This window comes from Sinocyclocheilus anshuiensis, unplaced genomic scaffold, assembly GCF_001515605.1.
Source record: "Sinocyclocheilus anshuiensis isolate Anshui unplaced genomic scaffold, SAMN03320099.WGS_v1.1 scaffold85, whole genome shotgun sequence".
NCBI classification, from domain to species: Eukaryota; Metazoa; Chordata; class Actinopteri; order Cypriniformes; family Cyprinidae; genus Sinocyclocheilus; species Sinocyclocheilus anshuiensis.
In genome coordinates this window covers 200,863-222,709 of record NW_015536800.1, presented here as the reverse complement: position 1 = coordinate 222,709, position 21,847 = coordinate 200,863, and the positions used below count along the sequence as shown (strand labels likewise).

The 21,847-nt window shown below is 37.8% G+C and overlaps 1 protein-coding gene across 1 annotated transcript in view; it reads left to right on the top strand.

Moving 5' to 3' along the window:
* Positions 1-21,847, top strand: part of dnah6 (dynein, axonemal, heavy chain 6) — a 78,539-nt gene that overhangs the window by 55,191 nt on the left and 1,501 nt on the right. The window contains exons 59-76 of the mRNA XM_016443423.1: positions 1,571-1,638; positions 2,721-2,901; positions 4,543-4,722; positions 4,965-5,198; positions 6,155-6,290; positions 6,424-6,596; positions 7,099-7,289; positions 9,606-9,766; positions 10,855-10,943; positions 11,595-11,741; positions 12,944-13,082; positions 13,586-13,705; positions 14,888-15,009; positions 18,792-18,921; positions 19,033-19,160; positions 19,300-19,485; positions 21,326-21,398; positions 21,558-21,709. Of these exons, the coding sequence (XP_016298909.1) occupies positions 1,571-1,638; positions 2,721-2,901; positions 4,543-4,722; positions 4,965-5,198; positions 6,155-6,290; positions 6,424-6,596; positions 7,099-7,289; positions 9,606-9,766; positions 10,855-10,943; positions 11,595-11,741; positions 12,944-13,082; positions 13,586-13,705; positions 14,888-15,009; positions 18,792-18,921; positions 19,033-19,160; positions 19,300-19,485; positions 21,326-21,398; positions 21,558-21,709 (2,610 nt within the window). The remainder of the gene's footprint in view (positions 1-1,570; positions 1,639-2,720; positions 2,902-4,542; positions 4,723-4,964; positions 5,199-6,154; positions 6,291-6,423; positions 6,597-7,098; positions 7,290-9,605; positions 9,767-10,854; positions 10,944-11,594; positions 11,742-12,943; positions 13,083-13,585; positions 13,706-14,887; positions 15,010-18,791; positions 18,922-19,032; positions 19,161-19,299; positions 19,486-21,325; positions 21,399-21,557; positions 21,710-21,847) is intronic.

Below are 21,847 nucleotides of genomic sequence, written 5' to 3'. Positions count from 1 at the left end.
GTGTTTTAAGAACAACACTCTTTACGATTATGTCTGCGTACAAAAAGCATGGCAATATTTCGTCAGCAAAGAACATTTCTGAAAAAAACAAAAAACAACTGAAAGTTAATCAAAGGCACCATCAAACACTTAGAAGGATTGTGTCCAAACAACACAAAATTACTGCAGCAGAAGTGACAGCAAACCTCAGTATTCACCCTGAAGACCATGTTTTCACAAAAACCAAAAACAGAGAACTTCACAAAGCCAACATCCATGAAATTGCTAAAACTTTAATCACAGACACCAGTGCTAAAATGCGAAAAGATAAAGTCATGATCATGAAACCTGGACAGTTGGAGCACCAAGATAAACTTCGATATCTGCCCTGGCCTTGTCAAATCACCTGAATTGAATAATATCAAGCCACTGTGGGCAGTTCTTAAAGTAGAGTGAGAAACATATTCCCATCTCCAATATCTCTGAAGCAAGTTGCAGATGTTCTGATATACAGCATTCTACTGGAGACTATTCAAAAGTTTGCATATTAATCTATTCTGAGAAGGTTGGAGGCTGTATTAAAAGCAAATTGTGGTAGAAAGAAATATCATCCATTTCCTAGGTGCACATTACTTTTTCCAACCCCAGTATGTGACTGTTAATTCATTCTTCCCTGCAAATGTCTGACCCCCGCAGTCTTTTTGTTACATGTCATTACTGTCAGTGTTTCATTAGCAGCTCATTGTTAATTTATCCTCTCAGACTATTGTGCAAATGGCAGGGGGGATTTTAGAAAGCATTCTGGAGTCAAGGTTGACACCTGTTTAAGGTCAACTAGATTTGGCACTGTAGCAAACTGGACACGGCTGGCACCAGCCCTTCACATATCTGTTGTGGCACCACCTTGTGCACCAATCCCTCCCTGGCTCCACGCCATATCAACTCTCGCTGCAAAATTCTGGGGTGGATGCGGATCAGCGCCCACCTGCCAAGAGACAATGCCCTAGCAATCATAACAGACAAGGCCACGGGCAATAGCGCTTGCAGCAGGCAGAGAGCACACCGCCAGATACGGTTGCCTGTCAAATGGGGATGTGCCGTTGTAAGCTCCAGCATTAGAGACAGGACAGACCTGTCATTTCAGCTTATATGAAGAGAGAAGAGCTGTGCTGACAGACCAGTCTGGACTCAAGAAACATTCTCTCAGACAGACAGCAAATACAAAGCACATAGGGCCAATCAAAGCACAAAGTGTGCCTCTAGAGGATTTTAGAGAGGAAAGGTAGCATCTCAGGGAATACATTCAGCAGATAATGCCAATCATTATTTACATGCCCCTAAATAATACATGTTTGAGCTATTTAGAATTACAGGTCAATTTTGTTCTTAATAATTCAAATTTGAATGATTTTCTGCCTTTCTCAGAGCCACCAGTGTTATCTCGTTAATGTCTAAATGATGACAAGGTGGATAAAACCAGAACAAGTTATTTATGTAGCTTGCTTTCAATTAATGTTGATACTGTACAAAGTTATGGTATGACCCTTTTAAGCTACACATCCATAATTGTTTTGTGACTTATTTGTGTCAGGTGTGCATCAAAGTGACAGTCATCAACTTCACTGTTACCAAGTCTGGACTGGAAGATCAAATCCTCAGGTAATCCCGTGCTTTGAATATTCAGATTCAATTTAAAAACAAAAAGCACATGAGACACATGATGTTAATTTTAAACTTTTTAAAATCTGCTATAAAGAAAAACTTAAAGTTAACATTTTGGCTGTGCTGAAAATCTTATCTTTTACCTAATTTGATGTGTCCAGTCAAAAATGCTTGTAAATCTCTCACGATATTATATTGTCAACAAATCTTGGATTCAATCTTTTTGTCAAGTCTTTTTTTGTTTCAATTATCACAGGTTTTGTATTTCTTTTTGAAATTGATTGGTCATAGGCCTCATTGATCTGAGCCTATGAACCTTTTTGAGTGAAGAAATCATTATTTGTGGATAATTTTGTCAATGTTCACTCAAAAACATAAGGCACATAATACTGAATCTAATATTTGTTAATAATATAGCAAATTGAGAAATTTATAAGCAATTTTTTCTAGGCCGTTCAATTTTGTAACAATGTAGGAAGTTATAAAGTCAGTATGTTTTAGTCCAATGCAATAACTTGCAATTTTAGGAAAAAGGAAATTTAAGTCCTCCAGAGGTCTAAAATATTCACCTAGGAGACAGTAGCTGAATCAGAGGTGTTTATTTTTCTAAAAGCAAGGAATTATGGAATAATGCAGTAGCATAAGGGTTGTAGGTTTCTGTCTTTGCTTTTTATATCATGGTAAATGTATATGAAAACCATCACTCCCTGCCTCAAATCCTACATTGTTATAGACTTTATTATTGCTGTATTTTCTCATCTGTTCATCTATTGTCTGAACTACAGACACATGTTTAAGAAATACACTTTCACTTTTTACTACCACCCATCGTAGGTGGTCCAATCACAGCTGGTCAACAAAGACACATTACTATTTACAACTGGTATTAACATGCATCATATGCAAACATATTTCATTACACAAGTTGACATAAGACATAATGACATAATGTTGTCTAACATTAAATATTATTTGATATTTATGATGATTATTTATTTAAATTATATACCTCTTACCAATTACCACTGTGTAAAATTTTGATTGACATGTTTTGATTGTTTAATTTTGTCTATACCCAGTGATGTAGTTCGTCTGGAGCGTCCTGACTTGGAAGAACAGAGAAACCAGCTGATAGTTCGCATCAATGCAGACCGGAACCAGTTAAAAGCCATTGAGGACCGAATTCTCAAACTGCTCTTTACCTCCGAGGGCAACATCCTCGACAATGAGGAGCTTGTACAAACATTACAAGAGTCAAAGGTCAGTGGTTTGGGGTCAGAAGTTTAAAGAGAGGGCATAGTTATGAGTTTTTTACTGATCTATAGTAGTTTCAGTGTGAAGACAGTACTTAAACACTTAGTGAGCAGAGTAATAGACATCAGTAGGCCAGTAATTATATATAAAAGCAGCTGAAGATGTTATTTTAACCTTTGTTTACCCTAAAGCAATATGAATTCATACACTACCGTTCAGTTTGGGGTTTGAAGTCTCTTATGCTTACCAAGGTTACATTTATTTGATGAAAATACTGTAAAAACTGTAATATTGTGAAATATTAGTACAATGTAAAATACTGTTTAATAAACTGTTTTCTATTTTAATTTCTTAAAATATATCTTGTTTCAAAGGTGAATTTTCAGCAGCCATTTGGTGCTCAAGAAACATTTTGATTGAAAACGGTTGAGATATTTTTGTGGAAACCATGATTCTTTGATATATAAATGCAGTTCAAAAGAACATTTATTTTTCTTCACTGTCACTTTTGATCAATTTAATGCATCCTTGCTGAATAAAAGTATTAATTTCTGTCAAAAAGCCAATTTTATTGACCCCAAACTTTTGAACTGCAAGTTAAATCCACCAGCATTCACTTCAAAAAAAAATCTTGGAAAGGAATCTAACAAAACTGAAGTTAGCTCTGAAATGGACTTGCATCATTTGTTTGCAGAAGCCACTTTGTTTGATAATTTATGTAATTCAATGACATTTATTTATTTTAAGTGTCCAGGCGCTTTTCGTTGCCACTGTTTATCTAATAATTGTCATTAAACCTTTTTTCCGCTATGCTAATGACTGCTGCATATAAAAAGGAGAGGTTTACTTCACAAACAATGCAAATGTCACAGTCAACTAAAAAGATTATGTGAACATTTGGGAATGAGGGCTGACACATTTAATCTTTTTCTTCTGAGGATTTGTTTTAGGATTTGGAAATGGAAAAACAAATGTCATGTTTCCTCTTGTGTCACTATCACAAGCAATTCAACATGAGCATTTTACCATATTTTTGAATAATTTCTGTAAAATTCTATAGTGTGACACTATATAAAAAGTACTCCTCTAGATTTATAGTACAGTACAGTTGTGCCAGCATTTGTAATGCTGCCTTGATGTGCATAATTTCTTTAGTGAATCAGGTGCAAAACCAGCATAGATGCCGCTTACTAATAAATGGCGCTTTCACTCGGCACAATACATTTTTAGCAAATTCCCCTGACATAGTGTGTTTGTGCCAAATTTGAGCAAGCAGAAGAATCAGAGGCACAGATTGCACGTCACTGTCCACCTTCCGCCTCCAACAGAGAGTAATGAAAGGCTGAATGGGAGGTACAGATAGATTGATAGATGAACGAAAGGTTGGGCCGGCAATGAACGAAGTATCCATCTTAAAGGCAAAAACAGCTCTGTCTCCGTCTGACACCTCTGCTACAGTTTCATGTATCTTTGCGACACTGATACTGCTGTCAATGTGGACGACTTTATAGCTCCTTTCGCATTTTAAGATGCTTTATAAACACATCAAGCTGTTGAGTCATTACGTTTGTCTCTGTTTGGAGTATAACACTTACATTTGACATCAAGCAGATCTGCTGACAATTTATCCTATTTTCTCTTGCACAGGTAACATCTCAGGCCATTAAATCTCGGCTGGTGGAGGCGGAGATGACAGAGGAGATGATCAACGCAGCCAGAGAGAAGTATCGCCCTGTTGCCACACGTGGCTCCATCATTTACTTTGTCATTGCCAGCCTGTCTGAGATTGACCCCATGTACCAGTTCTCCCTAAAGTACTTTAAACAGGTAATTTCAATCTAGAGCAGACATTTTGGAATATTATTTCAGGATGTAATGTAAAAAAAATATTGATTAATTAATTAATTCATTAAAAAAATAAAAAATATTTTATTTAGAAATGTGTATGTAACAGTATGTATTTATATGTATGTATAGTTGTATGATTCAAAGTGACTTTCAGTGCATTTAAGGTATACATTTTGTCAGTTTACGCATTCCCTGAGAATTTTCCTGAAATGTCTTTGCAGTTGTTCAACAACACTATTGAGTCATCAGAGAAGCACAGAGATCTGAGCATGAGACTACAGATCCTGTTGGATCAGACTTTGCTGAGCGCCTACAAGAACGTGTCTCGTGGCCTTTTTGAGCAGCACAAGGCCATCTACAGCTTCATGCTGTGCGTGGAGATCATGATGCAGAGGGGAGAGATCTCCCAGCAGGAGTGGCAGTACTTTCTGCGAGGAGCTGGAGGCATGGAGAAGGTCAGGGATGTTGAAAGGGCATATGTGATAACAGAGAAAGAAAGAACACCTGTGTGTGTGTGTGTGTGTGTAAGTACTTACGTATGTGAGTTCTTATTCTGATTCTATAGAAGGCAATTATTCTTCTACAAATCTTGAATGGGATTTAATTGTGTTAATTGTTAGATTGTAGAGCTGTTTTCTAATTTTTCCCTTTCCTCAGGGGCCTGCAGTCTCTGCCCCCATTAAAAAGGCATCTCTCTAATGCCCCACGCTGTTATATTGTTTTAGTGTGCGTTGAAGCAATATGTTTTTGTGTGTATTTCAGTAAACTGAGTACAGTTCTGTTCTGTTGCTAAGGAAAACATCTCTGTTGCTATTGCTCATGGGTAAACCTAAGTATTAAACTTGATTCCAGTACCATTAGGGGCATGAATGAAACTCAAATAGTGTGGCTTGTTGAGAAGATGTGTGGATTGTATTTGCACTTTCACTCCAGTGTGTCTCCTGCACAAAATGTGAATCACCATTTACATATTACATGAGAGGTTGCGTTAAGTAAAACATTTCTCATTTACCAAATTTTATAAACCTTGACGGATATTTTTTGTGTTCCCTTATTTATGAACCTCTCGTTATAGGATGTTAATATGGTTTAGAAATTAAGGAAAAGAGGGAAATTCTCTGGGGAGAGAAATAAGAGAAGAAAAGATTCCAAGTGTAATAATCCAATATGCTGTCCATCATGCTTGTAACTAATTTTCTTCTGATGGTTTTATATTTCAGTCTACTCCAATGTTTGTCAACATTTTTGTACTAAAATCAATTATGACTTGTTGCTTGATCAAAGTCCCTAATCTCAATTCATGCTCTTTGATGGCTTCTGACATGTATCAGTATGATGAAATATTACTTATGCAGCCTTATGCACAAACACACACACACACACACACACATTTTCCTGCTTCCCTCTGCAGGAATTGCCAGAAAAGCCAGAAGTGCCATGGTTGTCTGATTTTGCCTGGGAGACTTGTTCTAATCTAGAAGACCGACTACCATGCTTTAATGGCATTAAAAAGGAGATCATATCCACACCTATATCTGTCAAACTGGGTATATTCTTCCTGCTTCATTAAAACATCACTGGCTCATACTTACACAGTTTTTTGAAAAGCATCAATTACAAAATGGAAATCGTACAGTAATTCTTATCTTAATGCTATTTTTCCTTGTCTCTTTTTCTCAGGGCAACTAGAGGTAACAATAAACCTTGAACAGTGGGATGGGTATGTTACTGACCTTCCTCCTTTCTCAGAAGACATACCCTCTGAGAAACAGCCACAGGTCAGAGGTCACTGGAATCAGCGACTTGGGGCCTTCCAGAAACTTATTCTCATCAAGAGTTTTATGGAGGAGAAGGTAAAAAAGAAAGAAAGAAAGGTTGACTTACTACGTAAGACTGTTTCCGCCAGAATCTCACTATTCTGACTTTATTTCTTGCAATTCCGAGTTTATTCTGAGATAAATTCACTGATTCTCAGATTAATTCAAACAATTTTGAGTTAACATCTCACAGCTCTGACTTTTCAGCTGAATAAAAGTAGTATTTAAAAATAAAAACAAAATGAATTAATAAATGAATGAATAAATACAGTAAAAAAAATCTTACTGACACCAAACTTTTGAATGGTAGTGTATTTAATGCCTTTAAGCTGTTCAGATGATGTTGTATTGTTCCTGTATTGTGCTTAATAGCAGACCAGCATATATGCTTTGATATTAATAAGCTGTAATTTGTCTGTGTGTATATGTGTTACAGTTCCTGTGTGTGTCAAGTAAGTCTGCTTGAGTTATGTATCGTTATCAGCTGGTATAGCTTCATTGAAAAGTATTTCAAGTCTATTACTCTGTGTGTTTTCAGGTTGTATTTGCAGTGACTGAGTTTGTTATCATTAGTTTGGGACAACAATTTGTGGAGAATCCCCCAGTGGATCTTGCAACCCTGTATGCAGACATGTCTCCTTCCATTCCCCTGGTCTTTATTCTAAGCACAGGCTCAGATCCAATGGGAGCGTTCCAGCGGTTTGCCAATGAGAGAGGATACCAAGATAGGTACTTGTACATGCACTGTGACATTCATACACCGTTTACTCACTCACTTCCCAAGTGTCACTCCCAGTTAAGTGACACATGTAAGTACATACATACATGATTGAATACTCAGAGTGTTGTACATTAACTTCTGCTGAATATATTGATTCATATTGAATGTGTGATACATGTTTCAGATAGCTTACAAACAGATCTCCTAAAAATAATAAAAAACTTTAATATGTGATATATATGAAGAGGGTTTCTTTGCTGCCCTGGTTCTCCTGCAAGAAAGGCTTCCAAAAAAGGGAACCGCGGGACCCGACCAGATTTTTTGCGCTGCGAGATTAAATTCCCGAATAAAACGTGGTCGGTAACTTTGATGTAATTTGAACGGGAGGGGGCGGTCTAACAATATCCCGTTCCCAACGTCCATTCAGAACAGCATATCTGCGCTTTATTCTTATTGACCACCGGTACAGCCTGCACTCAGACTGTTATGCACGTGCTGCATGCCTGCTTTCGTCACACGTTGTATTTGCGGGGTCTGTGCGCAGCATGTGCATAACGATGCTCAGAGCAGCTGTACCAGTGGTAAATATACGGCTCTCAGACAGAACAGGCAGGTTGTAGATGAGTGACAGAGCAGAATAAGGATGGAGCAAAGTGTGGATGCGTCCTTGAAGGACGTTCAGCTCGGTTTTGTTTATATTTTGCTTAGCCTATAATTTTAAATGACAGATGTCGTATTTATTTATTTTTCTCTGCGACACTTTTCCCACTGTGTTAATAGAAAAATATCAAACAAATTTAGTATTTTGACAAGATGAATAAAAATAGCTTACAGGCTATTTTTGTACAACCTACATTTTTATTTTTTTCTCTCTGCGACACTTTTTCCTATTGTGTTGTAAATGTTAAATGAATTGTATCCTGACAAGACGAATAAAAATAAGAAATACAATTTTTGTACAACATTTTTATTTTCTCTGACACATTTTTTTTTACTGTTGCATAAAATATTAAACAAATTTTGTGTCTTAAGATAATTCATATAAATTCAAGTCAAAGTCAATAAATTCAAGACTCTTGACAAGACAAATAAAATAACACAATTTTGTGCAGACTATACACTTTGATTTGTTAGCCTATCTCTCTTTCAGTAGCGGAAATTTAAATGTGAGATTCTGGAAACGAGATATAAATTTAGCGGGAATGGTTGGGTCGAGAAGAAAATTATTCTAAACAAACAGTGGGTGAACAAAGAGTGTATATATACGTAGCGGGAGCGGGTGTGTGCGGAATATAACCTTGCGGGAGCGGGATTAAAAAAATAGTCCCACGCAGACCTCTAGCTTACACTCTTCACATTTTGCTCAAAACTGGGGTACCACAGGGATCAGTGCTTGGACCTCTATTCTTCTTTTTCCTACACTTCACTTCTACTTCAGATCCCATGCTTTTTTAGCATTGCTGTGCTCATTACATTCAGCAGTACACATACAGTAATTTCCTCCTCCTGTGGATGTGCCTCACCGACATATCAAATTTGATCACCTCAGCTGTAATTGTGATGAGTTCTTCTTTCATTCAGCCATGACATCCCTCACCAAATCTCTCTCTTTCTCATTCAGAGGTCACATAGTTATTGCCTCCTAGTGTGTATCATGACCTGGTGTCATCCTGGGATGCTCTTAGGGACCACATTACGATAGCAGCGGCCTTATTTGACCACTACTTTACTCATTTTCTCGTCCAGGTTGTCTGGAATTCTATTCTTGTTTGCCAACCAGCACCTGCTATATGTCTTCCATATTCCTAGAGTGGCTCCAAAATCCCTTTGCTCAAATGGTTTTTAACCCGCTCTAATTTTTTCATGTCACGCTTCTGCTCAGATCATTTTCTGGCTGCCAGAATAAATTCAAGACACTGTTTCTAGCTCACACTGCTGCCAATTTCCTGTATTCCCATTACTTGCAATAAATTGTAAACCTGAGCCTGGATGGTACTATCGGTCGCTTCTGCTTGCCAACTATGAGAACAGTTGATTCATTAGTCATTCCAACAAAGCCACAAGAAACACATTTTCAAAAGGTTCACCTACTGTCAAGGACTCGTATTAGTTTTGGATAGCCAAAAACTATCCCTTTAAATACAAAGAGAATCTTAGAAAAGTAAAGCTATTTATTTGATTTGCGTGTGTGTGTGTTAATATGTCATTTAGGCATGGGTGTATCTGAAATAATTGTAGTAACAATGATAGATCTGACAAACTTTGGCAAATCCAGTACCTACAATATAAACATTTGCATTTATTTTGAGTTTCTTGTATTGCAGGGTGAAATCAATCTCGCTGGGTCAGGGTCAGGGGCCTATTGCGGAGAGGATGATTATGGAAGCTCTGAAGACTGGCAACTGGATCTTCCTGCAAAACTGTCACCTTGCTGTGTCGTGGATGCTGGCAATGGAGGAGCTCATCAAAACCTTCACTGAACCTGGTTAGTTTGTATGTGTGTATAAGTGAGGTCTTGCTTTGTAGCCTAGTCCTTTAAATTAGGGGTCTTCAGCAGGGACCCCTACAACCCCAAAACAGTCATTCATTGTTTAATATCAAGGCTTGTGTAAAAAAATAATTTACTTTCAACCAAAGATAAAAGTAATAATGCTGAAGTTCAACTAAGCTAATGTTCAAAGGGTTGTTAGATTTTTTTTGTGTTTTTGAAAGAAGTCTCTTATGCTCACCAAGGCTGCATTTATGTGATCCAAAATACAGTAAAAACAGTAATATTTCATATAAAAACAGTAGTAATATGAAATATAATTTAAAATTATTATTTTTTTTTAATTATTATTTTAAAACGGATTTTAAAATGTGTTCCTGTGATGGCAATGTTGAATTTTCACTCCAGTCTTCAGTGATCACATGATTCTTCAGAAATCATTCTAATATGCTGATTTGGTGCTCAAAAAAACTCAAAATATTTCACCACAATAAATTTTTTTTCAGGATTTTTTGATGACAATACAGTTCTAGAGAACAGCATTTATTTGAAATTAGGGTTTTTTATTTAAAAAATTTAACTTTTGATCAATTTAATGCATCTTTGAAATTAATAAAATTATTGATTTCTTTAGAAATTTATCTTACCGACCCCAAACTTTTTAAACTGTAGTGTGCCATATTTGTTTGATTGTCTCTCCTGCATTAAAATATTAAGGAAATGTAAAAAATAAAACCCCTGCTTAAAGAATGAAATAATCCATCAAAATGTCATGCTTATTTTATTTATGACTTCTCCAGAACCTTGTCTCTGAAGCTGACACTGTTAGATCAGTATGACATGCCAAATAAACGTCAAATGAATGACTAGATTCACAAAAACTATTTTTGTATGTTTATATTTGTGTCTGTGTGCTTGTTTGTATGGTTCAGTGAAAATATTATTGTTCTGTTTTTAGACAGACTCACCTGTTTTGCACCTGCTTCTACCTTTTATTACAGAGTGTGTGTTGCACATGTGAATCCCCTATAAAGCTATTTTGTTGTCCTGTTTTCTGTTGTCCTGTTCTTGTACGACCTTTGCAGACACTGTTATCCATGAGGACTTCAGACTGTTCCTTAGCTCCATGCCTACCAATGTGTTTCCTGTCACTGTATTGCAAAACTCTGTCAAGGTAACACAAAGACACACACTTGCTTATACATACTTAAAAGCTTTAGAAACTGATAGTCATAAAGTTCTGTGAGTGCTCACAAACAAGTAGTGATTTTTCAGGAAAGCATTCACATGCCTTTATCTCATTTTTTATCTTTCGGGGAGGAAAACATACATCAGTATAGAGTGAAGCTTCACGCATCAGTGGCATCCATAGGCTGATGACATGCACATATTTTTACCTTTACATGTCATTCATCCTTCTAGCACTGGGATATGTCTGCATGTATATCAAATTAAAATTTTAGTCACACTAACACAGTCACACACTCCTGCAAAAAGAAGATAACACTTCACAAGGAGGAGCGCTTTCATATTTTATTCACTCTCAACCTAATACATTAACACCCCTGTGCTCACGTCCCTATCATTTAAACCCTAGCTTTACCAAATCACTGAAACCAATAGTAGTTTATAAGACCTTAAACAATGTTTCATTATAATGAAAGTGCAGTGACGTGGATGTCTTTAAGCAGTCAGACTTTTAGAGTTTGTAACTAAGTTTATGAATTTTAGCAGTTCTATTTTGTCTTTGGCTTTAATTTCTGTTTTGTTGTTAATATGCTTGTGTTGCCAGGGAACTAATGAGCCTTTGTTAATGTGATGGTAGGTTACTAACGAACCCCCAAAGGGTCTCCGTGCCAATGTGAGACGCGCCTTTACTGATATCAGCAGTACGTTCTTTGAGGAAAACATCCTTGGCAGGAAATGGAGGAAGATAATTTTTGGAGTGTGTTTCTTCCACGCCGTCATTCAGGTCAGGGCTCAAGGGTTGAAAATTCAGTGTATAGCCAATAATGGGGGGTTCTATTCAGTTTGAAGCCTATAGAGATTATAAAGTTTAGAAACCTTATGGAAAGCCTTGTGTTTTTCTTGCCATAAAATACGAGCAGGACTGGTGTGGAATGCTAATGCAGTTTATATGATTAAATAAAAACAATTGGATGGAAACTTTGCAGCTTATACTGTATGGTAAACTTGTTTTAGGTTAACTTTAAATTTATTTCTGTTTATTTCTTATGTGTCTATGATTTTATATAAGAACAGCTTCAAACCAGTGGTAAAATTTACAGTAAAAGTTCTGATTTCAAAAGTTTGGAACCTGTACTACTTTTTTTCAGGATTCTGTTGAATAAAAAGTTTTTATTTTCTACAAATATTTTAATAATAGTCTTCACTATCACTTTACTTTTATTAGTTTAATACATCCTTGTTGAAAAAAAGTATTAATTTCTTAAAAAAAAAAAAAAAATATTTACTGACCCCAAACTTTTGAACAGTAGTGTATATTGTTACAAAATATTTATATTTTAAATAAATGCTGTTATTTTTAACTTTTATTTTAAGCATAATATCGTTTGGAATTATATTGCAGGTCTACATTTAAAATGCTTAATATGTTGATATTTGTTCATATACATACTCTACTCATATACTATGGTTGCATTATTTTGAAAGTATTTTATGCTCTCAAAGGCTGCATTATTTATTACAGCGAAAACAGTAATGTTGTGAAATATTATTTCAATTTAAAATAATTGTTTGCTTTTTTAATATATTTTATGCAAAGCAATTACTCGCGAAAATCATTCTCATATCTTGTTTCTGAGATCCTGACCCTTATTATTATCCATGTAATTATCAATGATCAATGTATTATCAATGTATCAAACCAAAAATGGTTGTACTGCTTAATATTTTTGTGTAAATTGTGATGGGAAGTTTTTTGTTTGCTTGTTTGTTTTCTTCCCAGGATTCTCTGATGAGTATAGCATTTATTTGATACAGAAATCATTAGAAAAATTTAACATTAATCTAGTTTGAAAAATTGGCCAATTATTTGCAGATTACTACATGTTCAAGAGGGCCTTACTAAATCACATCCTCTAAATCCTACCCTTATTTTTCTGTAAGTTTTTTTTTTCTCGTACGTGTGTGTATGCTTTTATGTATGTATAGGAGAGGAAGAAATTTGGTCCTCTGGGCTGGAACATCCGTTATGAATTCAATGACAGTGACAGAGATTGTGCTCTTCTCAACCTAAACCTCTACTGCCAGACAGGACATATACCCTGGGATGCTCTTATATACATCACGGGTTTGTGTGTGTTTATTGCAGAAGTATTTATAGCATCAATTATTGATCCACACTTTCACACGTTTCTCTCAGCTGTTTCTCTGTGAGTTTGCTTAAGAAATAAATGTATAAAAAAGTATAAATAAAGTACTTTATTCATAAAGAAATAAAATATAAATATTAATGTGGTATGATTGAATTTTCTCAACAACAAAAAAACTTAGTGTCTCTTTCACTAAAAATTCTAAAAGGTTTTCTAATTGTTAAGAATGCATTGGTCTAAGTAGGCATCATTTTACAGACCATCAGCTGGTGAAAATAAATGTTATTAAATTTGGTGCAGCTGGTGGCATGCGGAGACTATAAAAGAATGTTTCAGTAATGTTATTATGAGAGGCTTTGGGAAAGACTCATTAAGGAAGCTTCACACAGTGTCAAACTGTCTCATTAATTCTTGGCAAGGTGTCAGTCAGTCATGCAATGAAATGGAATGTGTTTATGTGTGTGTTTTATTATCTTTGTAGGTGAGATTACGTATGGAGGAAGGGTGACGGATGCCTGGGATCAGCGATGTTTGCGCACCATACTCAAGAGTTTCTTCTCCCCAGCCACATTAGAGGACAGCTATACCTACTCTAAATCAGGTTCACATGTTTACTTAGCTAAATGGGGAACTCCATAGACTTCTGTTGTTTTTACTAGTGTAGTACTATAACTCTAACACAAAACTTTATACATTTTTACAATTTGAAAAAAAAACAAAACTATTTTTATACAATTTTTGCAAATGAGAGTGTCCCCAAAAGGAGGTTTTGTCAGTTTTTGCTCACTTCTGTGTGAAATTTGACCCCAAAATATGTGACCCTGGACCACAAAACCATAAGGGTCAATTTTTTAAAATTGAGATTATACATCATCACAATTTAAATTGAGATTTATACACCTGAAAGCTGCTGAATAAATAAGCTTTCCATTGATGTATGGTTTGTTAAGATAGGACAATATTTGGATGAGATAGAACTATTTGAAAATCTGGAATCTGAGGCTGCAGAAAAATCTAAATATTGAGAAAATCGCCTTTAAAGTTGTCCAAATGATGTTCTTAGCAATAAATATTACTAATCAAAAGTTTAGTTTTGATATATTTATGGTAGGAAATTTACAAAATATCTTCATGGAACACGATCGTTACTTAATATCCTAATGATTTTTGGCATAAAAGAAAAATGGATAATTTTGACCCATACAATGTATTGTTGGCTATTGCTACAAATGTACCCGTGCGTAAGACTGGTTTTGTGGTCCAGGTTCACATATGCATATACACACGCTCACGCTCACACTTATGACAAATAATATGGACACACATTTAGCTACACTCATCAAATACCAAATCTGGTATTCAGACTTGCAAGTCATGTAAATTAAAGATGGAGTGTGTATTTTTCCCACGCTGAAATACTTTCTGCTGTCCCAGTTTTTATGTGCAGTGACAACTATATTCACAAGTACTGACATATTGACTTCATTGGTCAACTTTACTAAAATTAGCTTTTTTATATATTTAGATAAATGTTACTGGCTAGGTAGCCATTTACATTTTGATTAATTTAACCTCTGGAGTCCTTTGGATACTGTTAATGGAAAGCCATTGAGGGTTGATGAGCACGAGGGGTGGGGGGAGTGTTTTTTTTTATTTATTTTTTTTTTTTTATTGGAGATTTTGTTTAGTGCCACTGCTCTTCATTGCAGACTTTATTATATTGACACCAGATCATTACACACTTCACCTCTAAGTAACCAAGACATTCTTTCCTTTTGTGCAGGGATTTATTTTGCTCCTAATTCAGACAGCTTGACTGAATATAAGCAATATATTGAGGATTTGCCACTGATCGATGATCCAGACGTCTTTGGCATGCATGAAAATGCTAACTTGGCCTTCCAGGTAATTCTCACCTCTTTTAACCGCACACAGAATAACAAACTCAGCAAACTAGTTCTGTAAGCTCTGCGCGGGTCAGTGGTAGAGGAGCCTCTCATTGCGAAAGGGGGAGAGAAATGACAGAGTCACCTTCACCATCAGCGGGGAAGACATCCCCTGCATCGTGGATCAGCCCATCCGAAGCCTGGGAAGACTTTATACATCTGGCCTCTCAGACAAGGATATGGGGAAATTCATCCTTCGGCAGCTGTCAGAAGGCCTGGCCAAGATCAACGCAAACCAGCTACCTGGAAACTACACGATGTGGTGTTATCACTTCATCTTGTACCCAAGGGTGATGTGGCCTCTGAAGCTGTGCGAAGTCACCTCATCAGCAGTAAGCCGGATGAAGGCAAAAGCCAACTCCTTCATCCGCAAATGGCTCGGCCTACCACGGTGCTTTTCAGCTGCTGGTCTGTATGGATGGAACTCACTCCAGGTACCCCTGAAATCCATCACCTTGGGCTATAGGCAGGAGAAGACAAGGCTGGTGATGGAATTAAGGGACTCCTCCGACAGGGCAGTGGCTGATGCAAATGCCAGAGTTGAGACTGGAAGGAAATGGAGGGCTAAGGAGGAGGTGCAGAAGGTGATGGGAAGACTGCAACATCAACAAATTGTGGGCATGGTCCAGACAGGGCGGGCAGGCCTTGGATGGAGCGAGCCACCCATCCTATGGTCCAAGGCAAGTAGGAAGGAGAGGAAGGACCTAGTTGTTGCAGAGGTCACCAGGATTGAGCAGGAGGAGCTCAGAGTAAGGTCTGTGGCACAGGGGCAGCAGGGGCGGTGGACAACTTGGGAGGGTGTCGCGAGCCGAGCAATCAGCTGGGCAGAGTTCTGGAAACTACCAAAGGCTCGGCTCAGTTTCCTCATTAGGGCAACATACGACAACCTCCCGAGCCCTAAAAACCTCCACCAATGGCTTGGAACAGAGCAATCCTGTGACCTCTGCGGGACCATCAATGCCTCACTCCAGCATGTTCTGTCGGGCTGTAAAACAGCACTGACACAGGGTCGGCTCAGATGGCGGCATGACCAAGTGCTCAGGAAGCTGGCAGAGGTGCTGGAGAAAAGTCGGCAGGAGGCAAATAATCAGAGTCCATTAGAGAGTCGATGCAAGATCCACTTCCTCAGGCAGGGGGAACCCGCAATGCAAACCAGCAAGAGACCACCCGCCAAGCTATTAACACCAGGGGCGGGGTGGAAGATGGAAGTAGACCTGGGAAGGCAGCTCCAGTTCCCACAGGAGATATGCAGCACCACATTAAGACCAGACGTGGTGCTGTGGTCTGCAGCTGTGAAGTCAGTGATACTGATCGAGCTGACAGTGCCATGGGAGGAGGGACTGGAAGCTGCCTACGAGAGAAAGAAGGCGAAGTATGCAGACTTGGTCGCGGAGTGCAGAGAAAGTGGATGGAGTGTGAGGCTGTACCCGGTGGAGGTGGGAGCCAGAGGCTTTGTGGGCAGATCAATATCATGCCTGCTCAAGGACCTGGGACTACGGGGAGCCACACTGAGCAGATCCACCAAAGAGCTCTCTGAGGAAGCGGAGAAAGCAAGCCACTGGCTCTGGCTGAAACGACGAGACAAGGCTTGGGGAGTAACATCGAATTAGGTTTTGCTGCAGGGGGTGTCAGGGAGACGTACCTGTTCACTGCCCCGCCACCAGGAGACGTTCTGGGTTAAGGGGCGAAACGTCAATGAGCGGTGGTCCCCAGCTGAAGACCCTGCAGAAAACCACGTGGTATGCGGTCAGGTTTAGGCCTGCCTCAGGGAAGAGGACGCCCCTGCCATGCATAGTCCACCATAGGCACCGTAGGAGGCGCGACAGGCCTAAGGTCCAGCAGAAAGACCACCTCGCTGTAATGAATAATGTAAGTATGAGTATTTGTTCAAGTCCAGTATTTTAGAACTTATTCTGAACAATTTTGTGCTGTAACTTTATGCCATAAAAATTTGGTTACAGTAGGTTTTTGTCTAGTTCTCACAAACACAAGCCTGGTAAAAATACCAAGTATTTGACCCAGGAACTAGTACTTATGTAAGCAGTTGTTTAGTAGACTTTTTCTAATCTAAATCTTTTTACAATAGCATATAATCCACACCATCACCCAAGTCAAAGCAAGTTCCACTGAGGACCAGCTACAGAAATCATAATACCCACTGTTATCACCACTGTGAAAATTAATTTACTACACTGTGAAAATCCATTTATTACTGTAGCGTCTGGACCAATCAAACACACAATTTTTCATTTGATTTAACAAATCAGTTATTCATTAGATTAACAAATCATCACAGACCCCTCACCCAATAAACTGGGTGCCAGGATGTCTGCGAACAACACCAGCCCCCCCCCTGGTCCCCATGGCAACCAATGCTGATATCACTGGTTTTATGGCCCAAAGGAATGTGAGTTGGCAAGAGACAATACATCTGGCAAGTAGAGAAAATCACTACCTTTTCCATAGGAAGAGACACAATGCACAGTAGAAATGGACTCTTCTCTAATTAATCCATAGGAAAACCTTTCTTTGAATGAACACACATATCCTTGTATGTTAGACTAGTTTAAGTGTTTATGTAGTTAATAAAGTCTTACTTGTATCACACTTGACGTTGTTCATTGTTTGCTCATAACTGGAGTCCCTTAATCATGCAGATTTATGCTACAGGCTCTGTGTAGAATTGTACAGTAAGAAAGTTATTTCCCTTAACCAGGAAATTAACGTTCTTAGAATTGACAGACAGTTGACCCTGAGAGGTCAAGTAAATACAGCGGATCTAAATAGTTATAATTAATTATAACTAGTTATGATTAATTATTCATATTTCCCCGTGAGCTGATTCGCTACATTACCATATGACATCCATTGACAGTCCACACAACCAATCTTTCATGCATCAAAGCATACAAAAGACATGTTACAAGTGATTCATATGAATTGAACTATTAATTCCACATCTTCTAAAGAGACATGTTCATATATAAATACTGAATAAAAGCACATACATAGAGCTCATCAAATATGCCAGACACTTACTTGACTCACAAGAAGCTTTGAAGCTTGATAGCCCCATTCACGTATCCATGTTGAGTTACCAGAGTATTCATAAAAAAAATTCAATGTTTGTAAAAAAAAAAAAGATTTGGAACAACATGAATACCAAGAAATAACGATAGAATTTCCATTTTTGGGTAAACTGTCCCTTTCCACCTAATGCACCTAAAATGTTATTAAATAATATCAATCCACAAAATCTGTACAAATTTGTAATGCAGCCTCATAAATCTCACTGTGTGATACTGGAGAACTGGCCCCCCAACTGGGCCCCCACAGAATCCAATTTGTTCATAATTGACACATTTCGCAACATTGACACTATTATTAATAATTGATAAAAATTAGGTATTAAACTGAACTCAATCAACACTGAACTGACTGGAGCTGAATAATGATGCTTTTGTTTCGTAAGAGCACTTTACAGTTGAATTTGGATTTACCCCAGAAGTTTGCATCAATGATTCTGTTACTTTCCTGTTTAATACTGTAAGGCTTCTTTGAACCAATGTCTATAAAGCGCTATATAAATAAAGGTGACTTGACTTAAGCCATGTTTAATTCCAGTGTGACTGTCCTTGCTTTTTGTGCATTGCACGCATATTTAAGGAAAGATAAAGAGCACCTGCTACCTGACATACTGTATAACACACATGTGGGTCTTCTTTCCATCATTGAATACAGAGGCAGGAGACAATGACACTGATCAGCACCATTCTGGAAGTCCAGCCCCGCTCCTCTGCTGCAGGTGGAGGGAAAAGCAATGATGAGGTGGTTCATGAGCTGGCTGACTCCATCTTAGCAAGAATCCCTGGTTAGTCTCAAAACCCTGTAGCTCCTTTCACACAAGTCTATTGTCACTTCATTGTTATATAATACGTTTTTGGACCTGCCTGTGTGTGTGTTTGTATGTGTATCTGAGCAGAGAAATTAGATATGGATGCAGCAGTGGAGAGTCTGTTCTTGCAAGACTCAAACGGTAGAGTCAACTCTCTAACCACTGTGCTCGGACAGGAAGTAGACCGATTTAACTTCCTGCTGCGTGTACTTAAGGTAACATAATTTTTTTTTTTATTGTAAACTACAAATGATGAATTGATTACAGTGGCCAGTCCAACAAGAATGAATTATTGATCACACTAATCTCCCTGCTCTTGATTGTTTGTATTTGTGTGCTTGCATTTCTCTGCAGACTTCGCTATGTACTCTGCAGAAGGCAATAGCGGGTCTAGTGGTGATGTCAGAAGAAATGGAGAAGATTTATAACAGTTTCCTGAATAACCAGGTTCCTGATCACTGGTCTAATGCTGCCTACCCATCTCTCAAACCCCTCGGCAGCTGGGTGAGAGACCTCACCCTGCGCACCGCATTTATAGAGGTATGTCTGTGGAGTCAAAATGATGACACTAGTGTTTCCTATTAATTACCTAGACTGTGGAAGCTTGCTAATTTGTCCTACCTGATTCATGATGAACCGAAAATATTTTACACTTCTCATAACATAAAACATTTCTAATGTTGTGTTTTGCGCAGTTGCTTTGACAGCGCATTGTCAGTCAGACTAAAATCGAAATCATATATGGCTTAGTGCAATTATCATATCACAAATGCCTGCTATGTTAGCATATAATCTCAGATTGGCTCGGGTTCACACAGTAAATGCTGTGAAACCCATCTTGAAATTGCTGTCCATGTTCAAATTGTTTGGCTTCTTACAGTGTGTGCACTGAGACTTTGAGTTCACATTCAAGTCAGTTTTTTTTTCTTCTCAGTTTCAATTTGGTCACTAAAAGATGTCTGACAGACACCAGATTGATGCATTTTACTTTGCCACCATAGTCTCCCAAAATCCTGTTGGAAACACTGTGACACATGTAGTCTATATATATTTTAAAAGCTTGCTTACTTGAAATTTTGATGCATTTAAATCTTGATTATGTTATTCCAGTCGGTAAATCTTGACTATAATATTCTTGACGCTATTATTCCTAAAGCAAGGCATTAAAATACAGTAGTCTCTGGTTTAACTCTCAAAAGCTTATGCGCACACGCACGCACACACACACACACACACACACACACACAAACACACTTTTTTCCTCTGTATTCAGGAGGTTCACCCTCATTGTACATGGACAATTTCCTCTGGGTAGGGGATTCCAGTAAAGGCCAGTGATATATGAGTTGTGTGCTGTTGGTATTATAGTTCACAAATGGAGCTAGAGGGACCCACAGCCATTCCAAACAGCACACTCTGACACTCAGTCAAAAAAAGTTACATAAACAACTTCAATTTCCTCACTGTATATACTAGCTTCACTGTCTGGCATGCACATATGGTCATAGTTCTCTTGCACGGGTTGATGGGCACACCCAAACTGTTATCTCTGACCTGATGTGCTGTTCCGTGTGGCTGGTCTGAGTGCTCTGTTATATAACACACAGACATGCACGATAAGCTCATATTAATATGGATGAATTGCAGAAGTATGCTGTTTTTTAAATAAAATAAAAAAAAGGCTCAGAATATGTAACCGGACTAGTTTAAATTTCAGCAGTGAAGTGAGAGGTTTCCTCTACATCAGCATGAATAGACTGAGGTACACTGCATAATACTGTATAAGCCCACCATCATGTATGAAAAAGAAAATTTCATATTCTACCATGATATGGTGAAAATCAGGTTTAGGGAAGGTGGTGAAGAAGAACATGCACCTGCACAATCCTCATTGACATTTTTGTCTTGTTTCTTGTGAAGCAGAAAGTTTAAATTTTTGGAGGGTGAATGAGATTTGAGAGCTAAGCCAGAAGGCAAGATTTTCACTGAATAAATACAATTTCAGTTGTTTCTCAAACAAAACTTTTTGGGGAAAATGAGGTGAACTTTTTTTCTATACAAAGATTGTAGTACACTAATATAAGCATTTATTGTTTATCTGTTTGTAAATATCCAGATATTCTCCCCAGCAGTGTGATTATGGGTGGGTAGTAGTGTCCACCAGCTATAACCTTCAACCCTCTAGTTACTGATTCTTTCATATCATCTGAATTAGAAATGATCCAAGTCTGTTGGCTTTACCTTGAGCTAACTTCTTTCTCCCTTAGGTGGTAAAAGTTGAGTTTTTGCTTCTTTTTTGTTTTATTTTTGTTGACGTTTATTCTTCTTTTTATTTTGAATTGAGAAGTAGTATACATTGGTTGTATTTGTGTTTGAGCAGAGTTGGATCACAACAGGTCAGCCCAAGTCTTTTTGGATTTCTGGATTGTTTTTTCCTCAAGGATTCCTCACAGGCAAGTAACACGTTTGCTTACTTGCTCTGGCAAATGAAATAATATCCTAACAAAATTTGGCCTTGCTAATATAGGTGAAATCCAAATGTTTACAGTACTTTTTCAAACTTTGTTGAAACACTTTTTTTTCAATAAAGAGCTGGTTCATGTGTCTCATAGGTGCACTGCAGAATCATGCCCGCAAATACAACCTGCCCATTGATGAGCTGAATTTTCGTTTCAACATGGTACCAGTGTACAGAGACCAGACCCTTGTCACTGAAGCTCTGAAAACCCTTGAGCCAGGGGAAGAACTTGACATGGACAAGGAGGTCAGCCCAGAAACATGCAGGGATTTTTCAACATATATATTTCTGATATGATTACAACAGAAACTTCAGATGGTTACATGATAAAGGGATTTAAGTTTTATTTTTCCCTGAGGTTCACTTTTTTTAGCACATCATAAT